The sequence below is a fragment of the Pteropus alecto genome, unplaced genomic scaffold (assembly GCF_000325575.1).
Source record: "Pteropus alecto unplaced genomic scaffold, ASM32557v1 scaffold104, whole genome shotgun sequence".
NCBI lineage: Eukaryota > Metazoa > Chordata > Mammalia > Chiroptera > Pteropodidae > Pteropus > Pteropus alecto.
In genome coordinates this window covers 6,015,026-6,026,271 of record NW_006436664.1, presented here as the reverse complement: position 1 = coordinate 6,026,271, position 11,246 = coordinate 6,015,026, and the positions used below count along the sequence as shown (strand labels likewise).

The 11,246-nt window shown below is 37.2% G+C and overlaps 1 protein-coding gene and 2 non-coding genes across 3 annotated transcripts in view; 1 reads left to right on the top strand and 2 right to left on the bottom strand.

Annotated features, from left to right (window-relative positions):
* Positions 1 to 1,545: 1,545 nt before the first annotated feature.
* On the bottom strand, positions 1,546 to 1,664 carry LOC112481130. Its single transcript, XR_003046810.1, has one exon. It is a non-coding gene; the product is annotated as a 5S ribosomal RNA (ribosomal RNA).
* A 2,029-nt stretch (positions 1,665 to 3,693) lies between these two features.
* On the top strand, positions 3,694 to 3,857 carry LOC112481150. Its single transcript, XR_003046812.1, has one exon. It is a non-coding gene; the product is annotated as a U1 spliceosomal RNA (small nuclear RNA).
* Positions 3,858 to 5,117: 1,260 nt separating this feature from the next.
* The window catches only part of SNX6 (sorting nexin 6), a 61,330-nt gene continuing 55,201 nt past the window's right edge, over positions 5,118 to 11,246 (bottom strand). The window contains exons 15-17 of the mRNA XM_006913483.3: positions 10,709 to 10,868; positions 10,537 to 10,622; positions 5,118 to 6,842 (exon numbers count right to left, since the gene is read on the bottom strand). Of these exons, the coding sequence (XP_006913545.2) occupies positions 6,789 to 6,842; positions 10,537 to 10,622; positions 10,709 to 10,868 (300 nt within the window). The 3' untranslated portion in view covers positions 5,118 to 6,788. The remainder of the gene's footprint in view (positions 6,843 to 10,536; positions 10,623 to 10,708; positions 10,869 to 11,246) is intronic.

The following is an 11,246-nucleotide window of genomic DNA, read 5'->3' as shown; positions in this document are numbered from 1 at the left end:
CAAGTGTGTATTCCTTTTTTTTTTTTTTTTTTGCTGAGCAGTATTCTGTGTTTAACCATTCACTCATTGAAGGACATCTGATTGTTTCCAGTTTTGACTATCGTGAATAAAACTGTTAGAAACATTCATGTATAGGTTTTTCGTGTGCGTATGAGTTTTCATTTCCCTGGGATAAATGCCCAGCAGTTCCGTTGTTCGGTTGTATGATAATTGCATGTTTAGTTTTATAGGAAACCGTCAAGCTGTTTTCCATAGTGGTTTTAAGTTGGAAACTGAAATTGACATCAGTGTGGGCTCATTATTTTTAATAGCTGTTAGTATGTATAGGAAATATATTTATCTCTTAGCTGTATTCACTGAAGGGGCCTAGAAGCAAAGACACCCAGTAGCAATTAGTATACCTAGTGCCGTGCCCTTGCTTTTTAATGCCATTTACCACTGAAAAGAACCAGGACTCTCTGGAGAAATAGATGATTCTCAACAATCAAGGAAGGTGACTTCTTCCCTGGATAAGCTTGGAACATCTTGTGCCATAAAATAAGGAAATGCTCCAAAAATTATATGAACATCTCAAAGGAGTTAACTTGAAGGGGCTTTTATAGATCGAATATGAGAACATTTGAACCTCAAAATAAATTAAAATGGTTATGGAGTATAAACAACTGAATAATAATCACGAGTTCATATTGATTGTACATGAGGGAAGAAAGGAAAATGTTTTCTTACACTTGAACACCAACTAATAAATGTAAAAAATGATGGAATTCTAAAATCGACATTTGACAATCACATAGCAGGCGTCATTGCCGGATGCTAAAAACTATTGTGTTAAAGTTTGATGAAGAACAGGATATTTACATATCTTCAAATTATCTCCACACAAATTAATAATTACAAAGGGCAAATCTGGTGAACACCTCTATTGGCAGATGGTTGTAGTACTGGCCCCATGTGCACCGATTTGCTTCTGTAGTACCCTCCCATATTGACCCTGGATTTGGCTATGTGACTTGTTTTGGCTAATAACATCAGTAAACATGATGCCAATAGAAGATTGAAAAGCATTTTCTCACTGAAACTTGATCACACTTGCTGTCCTGAGACCACCATGAGTAAAAGCCCAAGTTAGCCTATTGGAGATGAACCTACAGGAGGTTAATCTATTAGAACCTATTGGAAAAAGCCCGGATTAGCTTGTCAAAGATAAATCATATCAGTCGAGGTCCCTTAGACTGGCCCCAACTGGACTGCAGCTGTATGAGAGATCCCACTTGAGACCTGAAAAACTGCCCAGCTGAGCCCAACCAGAATTGCTGCTCCAAAGAATTGTGAGCAAATAAAATAGTTGTTATTTTAAATCGTTTTGGGGCAGTTTGTTACTCAGCAATGGATAACAGATACACTACCTTAACCAACTAATCAATATTAACACCACCAATAATTGAACACATACTTCATGTGCCTTTAAATGTGACACTCAGAGGAGGACACAGTATCACTGGTAGGACTGTCATAATAAAGTACAGGCATACCTCTTTTTTTTAACACCTACAGCACCTGGTCTTCCTAGGTGGTCTCCCATCCAAGTACTAACCAGGCCCAACCCTGCTTAGCTTCCGAGATCAGAGGAGATCGGGCATGTTCAGGGTGGCATGGCCATAGATGTACCTAATTTTATCGTACTTCAATTTATTGCACCTCACAGATGTTGCATTTTTTTCTTTTTTACCAAATGGAAGGCAAGACTATCCACTAGCAAAAAAAATTACAGCTTGCTCTTTTAATGATACTCACTTTATTATGGTGGTCTGGGACCAAAACTGCAATATCTCTGAGGTACGCCTGTGCCACCAACTTCGTGGCTTAAAACAACAGTTTTAACAATTTATGTAAATGATGTATTTAAACAATTTATTATTTAAACAATTTATTTAAACAATTCTCTCAGTTCTGGAAGCTAGAAGTCCAAAATCAAGGTATTAGAAGGGCCACACTTCCTTTAAGACTCTAGGTAGAATCTTTCCTTGCCCCTTCCTGGCTTCTAGTGGTGACAGTCAATCCTTGGCTTGTAGTTATATCACTCCAATCTCTGCTTCTGTCATCACATGCCATTCTCCTCAACTCTGTCTTTACATGGCATTTTCCTCTTATAAAGTTATCAGCCATATTGAATTAGGGCCCACTCTAGTAATCTCAATTGTATCTGCAAAGATCATATTTCCAAATACATGCACATTCCAGAGGTTAGGTACCAGAGGTTAGGATGTCAATGTATTTTTTGGAGGAACACAAGTCAACCCCTAACAGTCACAAAATCACTTATGTAGTCTTTGTTTCAGAAATGCATGCCTGAATGTGATTATGAGGAATCATTGGACAACCCCCAAATAAAAGGATATTCTACAAAATAACTTGCCTGTAGTTTTCAAAAATACTTACATAATGAAATTCAAAGGACGACTTGGGAACTATTCCAGATTAAAGTAGATTAAAGAGACACAACTGAATGCAACATGTGGTTTTGAATTTTTCCTTTGCTATAAAGAATGTTACTGGGAAAATTGATGGGAATTGAATAATGTCTGTAGAGTAAATAATATTAACATTGTATCAATGTTAATTTCTTGATTTTGATAATTATACTGGGTTTGGGTAAGAGAATCCTTTGTTTTTAGTACATGCTAGGAAAGGAAACTCCTTGAAACAACCAATAATCAAAAAGGATGCTGCAATACATTACTTCGGAAATTTCTGCAGCTTGAACCTCAGGGGAGCCTAATCTCTAATGTCTGTCTCTTGTGCTTTGCTGCATAGCACTGGCCACTCACTAACACACCATATTTCAATCATTTTGCTCACACCTGAGAAGGATGCACCTTTAACCTCCACTTGATCTCAATCAGGAATACTCTTGTATGGAAGAGAAAAAGACAAACCAGGCAGCTTGAAAGAGGCAACCTAATCCCCTAGGACGGAAATGTGACATTTCTGTTTTGATTTTCAGAGAACATGCAACACCCCCTCCAGCCCACACAGCTACCGCTTTAACTAACACCTTGCCCTGATATTCTCTGTTAAAATTTTCCTTTTACTGTTGCAAGATTAGGTTACTACATAAACAAATATCATGAACGAGGATTAAAACAATTTCATGTGAAATTGGTGACGAAACTAACATTTTTAAAAATTAGTTTCAAGTATACAGTACATGGGTTAGACAGTATTTAACATTTAATCGACATTGTTGCGCGTCATTTTCGCGGAAATGATGGTGTGACCAACCCCAAGCCCCGAGCCCTGGGGCGGGTCTAACTGCTGGCCCCGGTTTCAGTGAGATCGCGTGCTCTCAGGTTCCCACCCGCAGGTGCCAGAGTGGTCGCTGAGCGCTCACCTGGACCCGCCTGGTCCGCGAGACAACAGCGGGTCAGAACCGGAAGCAAGACGTTGGAGATGTCACAAGGGCGTGTCGTATGTAGATGAGCAGGCGCGCAGAGGCTGCCGGTCCTGCTCCGTCTGCACCTCCGCGGCCCGCGACCCGAGAACGCAAATGCTCTCGGGGTTGTTTTCCCGACGGGGCAGGTCCGGGCGAGGGGCCTCGAAGCAGGGAGGGTGCGGAGTCCACGCGAGGGAAGTGACCGTGCGTGAAGAGCGAGGCGAGCGCGCGGGTTCGGGTGGAGGCGAGCCGAGCAACTCATACTTACCTGGCAGGGGAGATACCATGATCACGAAGGTGGTTTTCCCAGGGCGAGGCTTATCCATTGCACTCCGGATGTGCTGACCCCTGCGATTTCCCCAAATGTGGGAAACTCGACTGCATAATTTGTGGTAGTGGGGGACTGCGTTCGCGCTCTCCCCTGATTTGATTTGTACTAAGAGTAGACGTGGGTGGATTATGTTTAACCTTGCAATGCTTTTAAGTTTACGTTTGCTTAAGTGTTTTGTGGGAAATTTTTAGTTGGGTTTATATCACCAAACTGAGTCGTAGACTTGCCTTTGCTTACTATTTTACACTAGGTTGTTTTTTTTGAGTATCTGGGGCAAATCTGGAAGCAGGAGTCCCGGCTAGTGAGTTGATGCAGGCTGGGAATGAGATGAGGTGAAAGTTGAGTCTTGTCTGTTATACTTTAATACGGAGTTCTCCCTTAGATTTTATATTGATAGGCCTGGATGGAGGTGACATTTCGCTCCACCCAGAGACATCGTAATGTGAGATTTAAGTATAATTTCACTCTTTGGTTTTAAGTCGCTCTCTATTCTCCCACAGAACTTTTCCATTTAAACCAACCATCCTTGACTCTTCCATTTTACTCAAATTTTCTGCAGTGCCTACTTCAAAAAGATCACGTTGAGCTCAACTATTTTTACTTAAAACATTAAGAATATTGTATAAGCCTTTCCGAACTAGGTACCAGTCTTTTCCTCACTGATCTACAGGCCTGACCCACTTCTGCGGTTTCACCTATCCTCCACTCATTGCAATAAACCCTTCATCTCTCAGTCCCAGGCCATTCCCAAGGCCTTGCCCGCTCCCATTCCTCTTTCAGCATTAAGCATCACTAGAGGGAAACCCTGGATGGTCCGTGCAGGGCTTTTTCTCTGCAGATAGGAATCTTCCTGTTTCACCTTTGGTTTGTTCTCCAAGCACGAGATGATAGATGTATGCTTACTGAATGCCACAATTCAATACCAGTGAATGGAGCGCTGTCTATTTTTATTAGGGACAAGCAGTGAGGTATGTAATAATGTTTCCATTGTTCTGGAGGTGCAAAGTAGAATCTTTCCTCAGTATGTCCATGAGGGAGTTAACATACATGCTTTATCTAGTTTGTATGATTTGTTAGAAGACCCTTGCAGTGTGGTAGTCAACTCACATTAAGCAACACTCCTCCCTTGCTGCTTCCAGTCTACCCACACCTCAACAAGTACTCTAAAAATGTAAGAGGAAACAAAAGAAAAAAAAACTCAATGAAAATGAAAGGGGCCAAAGGATGTACCATCCTCTCTACCCCCTTTTCCCCTAAAGGCCACTTTAGTACAAACATTTAGCTGATGGATATGTGGAGCACTGTATAGCTTTCTGCCTTGTACTTGTTCGCTCTTAGCATTTACACAGCATCTTCACGTTTCCAAAGCACTGTACCAACATTTATTAATCCTCACAACATCCCTGTGAGGTAGGTCAGTATGTCCTTTATAGTAGAGAAACTGAGGCAGAGAGAGGTTAAGTGAACCTGCCTGAGGCCACAAGGGTCTGCATCGAATCCAGAAGCTAGGGCTTCATCCCATGTTCACCCACTGGTGAGCATCACATGGGCATATTTTCACCAGTGAGGGTGACATGAAGGACAAAACACACACATCTCTTAGCCAACAGAAAAAGTCAAAAGTTCAGATGGCATCAGGGAACATCAGTTAGAGAAACATTAACCAGTACAACAGTGAGGCAAGAGAACATGCTGCAGAGGAAGGCTGGAATATTCGTGACTAGCCATGGGACCTAGAACAGGCACTTTTCAGAACGGTTTGGGAAGATGGACACACTAGGAACCCATCTGAGGATAATCAACCCAAATGCCTGCAGTTTCCAAATTCTAGAAGTTAGAAAAAGACATTGGAAAAATCCAACCACTCAATCTAATTTTAAACTAGCTATGACACAATGTTCATTCACATTAGAAAGGCCAATATTTATAATGTAACTACTGACAGTATCCTTTTTGTACCCTTATTCCAAATATTGCAATTTTCTCCCATCAAGTGCTGTTCCCTTTAGCTGACCTCCTTCTCTCCACACTGGCCTAACTACCAAGTAGCTCAATGACATATGTCACATGGTTAATTGGCTGAGCTAGGGATAGAATCCAGGAAATCGTTAACAGACCATATTCTCAGCTCCTGTATTTTAGAAACAGCTGTCTCTAACTTGCCTCTGCCAGATTCCACCTTCCATGAAGTATGAAAAGCACAGAGAAGCAGTTCATTCTTTTGTAAAGGGATAGGCAAATTTGGTTCAATATGCCGTCTTAAAGGAAATAAGAAAAACTAAGACCTGCTCTGTATAACATTATATAGGAGTAGATTATAGCTACTCCAGATTTTAGAGTGATACAATGACCAGAGTTAAAAACCATCACTGTTATCACTGTTTATTTGACAATAGTCGGTTTAGTCTACAAGTTTAAGGCAAACATACTAATGCATTTGCTTTTCTTCAGAAATCATACTTAGAAAGATTACATAAAGTCTGTCCCAAAACTTCTATGAAATATTAAAAATAAATCTGATTAAGATGCTTTTTTTTTTAACCAGGATACAAGAATGAACTAAGGTGGTATACAATTTTTTTTTTTAATAAAATTAAAAAAAAAGGCAATGGCAATCTTTATCTCGTTTGAAGAATACATTTTGAAAGAGTTAAACTTCAGAAATTACTTAAAGGTAAATAAGATTGGCAGCCGTAAGGAATACTATTCATAAAATAAACACAGTTATAGAGGCTACTTAAAAAAAAGAAAAAGACTGAAATTTGGGCTTTTGAAGAGGAAGAGCGCATGATGAGTGACAACTGCCCTGGGGAGCAGCACGCAGGTGCTGGAGTGCAGCGTTTACCACAGACTGGCAGCACCTGTGGACGGCACCACTTCATGTTTCTCAGAAAAAAGGACAGAAGATGCACTTTGTCAGCTGTTTCTTTTGTTTACAGTGAGCAGTAAATGCCTAACATCATTAAGAGAAAAATAAAATCTGAAGGAAGGCAGCCCTTTTTTAACCGGAAGGTGGAGTGTGGTTTATGTGTCTCCATTTAACACTGCCAGGCAGTTCTGCAGCAACTGTAGGTTACCCTGAAAAGGAAGGGACAATAAATTATGAAGTTCAAATAGTTTAGAAGAGTCTTACTGAAAATATACAATAGCAGAAATCACATAACTTTAAATTTATTAAGATATAAGAATTTTGGAACCAGCCATTATATACAAATAAAGGTTTAAAGACATAAAATTACATTTGTTTCATGTACAATATTTTCCACATATTAGATTCTTCAGTAAATTTCCATCTAAACAAGTATCTGTTTTGAATTATTTGGCATGTTCTAATGAGGGATAAAATATGCCCTTTGTGTCCAAGTTAAACTACTGAATGTTTTCTGACTACAAGATAGGTTCTTATCACTTTCCTTTAGCCATTAAATTATATATTAGCATAGATTTATAGCAGTTTTTATAAAAATAGTAAGATAACATATAAAAGTATTCTATAAAATTTATATCCAAGTACCCATTTGTAAAACATGTATGTGAACTGGCATCCAAATTTAGAGACTGTAAAGACAAATTTAAGTATATTTAGGTTACATTAATATATAAATGGGAGTTAAGGATAACCTCTTCCTTAGAGTACAAAGTGAACTAAAATGAATAAAGAATGGCGGATTTAGAAAATGACCATTGGCAACCATCACAATAACTGATTCCAGCAAAAATCATAAATAGAGTCTAAAAACAGTACGCACCTAAAATGCCAATACTATAGCCATTAGCTATGTGCAGCTACCCACATTTCAAATGTTCAATGACCATATGAGGCTAGTGGCTACATAGTGGACAGTGATTAGATAATACTTCCATCACTGCACAAAGTAGACATCACGTTAACCAAATGATCAAAATTAACATGTGTCTGCTGAGATGATGCAGTGAGATCTGAACATCATTTCTGTGGTATTTCTGCCTAAAGTGCATAACCTAAATCCAATAATTAGACAAACTCAAATTGAGGAACATTCTGTAGGCCTGTACTTTTCAGTATCCAATGTTATGTAATACAAAGACTCAGAAACTTTTCCAGATTAAAGAAGTTTAAAAAGACATGTGCATTGAATACAAACATTATCTTGAATTTCCTTTTCACATAAGGACATTATTGAGACAACTGGTAGAATGTGAATAAAGGCCTGTGGATCAGATAAGCATTGTGCCAGTACTTATTTCCTGATCTTTATTACTGTAACAAGGACTTAAGAAAATTACTTGGTTTTAGGAAATTCACACTGAAGTGTTTAAGAGTGAAGAAGTGTTAAATTTGCAACTTACTCAAATGGTTTAAGACAAAAATAGGTGTGTACAGGGGTGTGTGTGTATGTGTATAAAAGTGAGGCGGGAGGAAGAGAGGGAGAGGAAGGACAAAGCAAATGTGACAATATGTACATTTAGGGAATCTGGGTGAAGAGTATCCAGAAATTCTTTTCTTACAACTTTCTGAAAGTCTGACATTAAGTAAACATAAACATTTAAAAAATTTAGGTGTTTAGGTTAATGTCAATTTTTGCCAATATAATGACAGAACAGTGACAAATGACTTTGAGCCTATCTATAGTTGTAAAATTATCTTCTTAAAGGTACATTCCTCAAATGGGACTGCTCAAAAAGGTGCACATCTTGCACTCTGACACAATGCCAAACTGCTCTCCAAAAGGGTATGCACTAACCCACAACCTACACCAACAGGGTATATAAAGACTCACTTCACACCCTCATAGTCAGCATCATCACATTTTTTTTATTGCCCTTATTATATACTTTATATTTCATTAAGAGAATCTGAGACTATTTGCAAGGACACAAAAGTGACCTAACTACATAGTTTTTCTGTTGTAACCAGACTTCAAGTATGTAGCAACACATATTCCCATTATAATAAATAGAATCAAAGTAGTTTCAAATCATCTTGCTGTAAATTTAACTTATTTAGTCTTTTTGGAATAACTTATGTGGATTCTGGGACCAAAATGGGACTCTGCTCAGACTTAAAAAATCATTAAGAAATCTGAGACAACAGACCAGGGTTTCCAAACCCTGGCAACCTTGAACATTTGGGGCTGTATTCCTATCTTGTGGGGGTTGTCCTGTGCATTGTAGGATGTTTCGCAGCATCCCAGTAGTAACCCACCTGCCCCACTATGTGACAACCACAAATGTCTCTAGAAGTTGCTAAATGTCTCCTGGCAGGTAAAATCACTTCCAGTTAAGAGCCGCTGGACTAGAAGAGCTATATAAATAAGTATAACCAAAGAATATTAACTAATAAGTTAATACCAACTAGCACAGAAAGAAAGGAAGGGACCTAATAATTAGCCTTTTTTGGTACCACGTACTTTTACAATTAGATTAATGAATGTTGATATCTTTGGTCTTGATTAATAAAAGGGAAGTTCATACAAATTACAAATGTCCATCACCTGAAAGGAATAACTGGTATAATAAATACTATATGATCAAATCCATGTTTCTAAAATATTAGCATGTGTTGGGCTAAAACTAGCAAGCTAAAACTTAACAGTCATAAATGTGATCTGCAATTACATTTTAAATATCAAATGCTCAATAAATGAAAAAAATTCTGTCTGCTGCACAACGTGAATATACTTAACACTACTGAACTGTACATTTAAAAATGGTTAAGATAGTAAATTTTATATTTTTTTACCACAAAGATGAATAAACTTACTAAAAAAAATATAAACACACAAGTATGGGTTCAAGGTTCATAAACTGACGAATAAGAAAAAAGGTGTGATTATAAGCCAAATCAAGTTGGTGTGATATGACAGTTTAAAAAATCCCTATACATATAAAACATGCTGTAAGAAGAAATGTGTACAATAATCAGTCTATGTATTATTTTAAAAGTGTTTTTCATTTCTGGGTGCAATATTTTAAAAGAGCAATGACAGGAGAGTAATAGTATTATAAAAAGCTTTTTGAGGTGTATGGGATGAAAACTATTTAGCCCAGGGATGTCTAGCCTGGAGGACAGAATATATGCAGATAATACAAACTATTTAAATATCTGAAGGGTAAACTAAAAGAGGAATGAAAACCTATCTTTCTTATATTTTAGATGACAAAACTTTGACCAAAGTTACAAAGAAGTAGCTTTGTGTTTAAGCTTTATCAATTAAGATACATAAATGTTATAAATGTGTCAAAAAATAACATTGGAAAGTTAAAGTTCTTTAATACTTGTTTATAGTTTGGGGAATTTTGAATACATTTTTAATTTTCAGTCCCTCTGAAGATAGCAATGTTAAGGAAATTTTTAAGGAATGTTTCTATTAAGGAAAATATATTTTTTTATACTACTCAAAAAATACTGGTTTCCATATTAGTTACCAGTTTTGTAGAGCTGACCATCAGAGATATTATAGATATTATTCCTGCTTGAATTAGATGATCTTTAAAACCCTTCTCAAGTCTAAGATTTTCCATTTTAAAAATTACCGTAAGGTTTGGGCTAAGCTTTATCTTTATATTAACTACAAGAAAGGGCTTAATTTGAAGTAAACATATATTGTAAAAAAAATTCTGTAAGGCTAGTTATTTACTAAAACTAAATATTTTTAAGGAGTGAAATAATCTTGGAAAACATAATTCCAATTCAGGAATAGTTCTTACAGTATCCCTTGGAATCAATTTCATAACTGACTTATTTATAAATTATAAGTTCCTTAAATTATTAAATCTTTAATGACACTACCTTTGCATGCTTCAGTTCTAACTCTGCCAGTTCCACTAAATTTTTTCTGAATGCAGCAACTCTTCTTGTCTTAAAATCTATAAGTTCTGTGAACAAAAGAAACTGGGATTAACTATTTAATTTACATACTAGTGTAAAGCATCTTTATGATTAAAGGTTATTGTAACAGTACCTTGTTTTGCAGATTCAGATATTTTTTCAAATTTCTGACAACATAATTGTTGGGATGTTTCAGCCTGCAGAACATCTTTATTTTTCGCTCTTGCTTTATCCAGGGCTTTATTAGCATTTTCATAATCCACTAATGACCTAGATCTTCGATAGAGGAGATCCTATAAAACGGAATGCTTCACAATAATACAAGCTTCATGTTTCCAGTAGTTACATTCGCCACCACCACTACCATATCACCCAATCACGATCAGAGCTCACACTTATACAGTGACTACTACAAGCCAGTTACTTGTCTAAATGTTTTTTTAAATGTTTTTTATAATAGCTTTATTGAGACATAATTCATACGCTATATTTCTCACTTATTCAAAATGCACTTATTCAATGGTTTTTAGGATGCTCACAGGCTTGTGTAACCATCACTACAATCAATTTTAGAACATTTTCATCACCCAAAAAGAAACCCCATATCCATTAGCAGTCACTCTCCATACCCTCATCCCCTATTAATCTGCTTTCTGTCTCTACAGATTTGC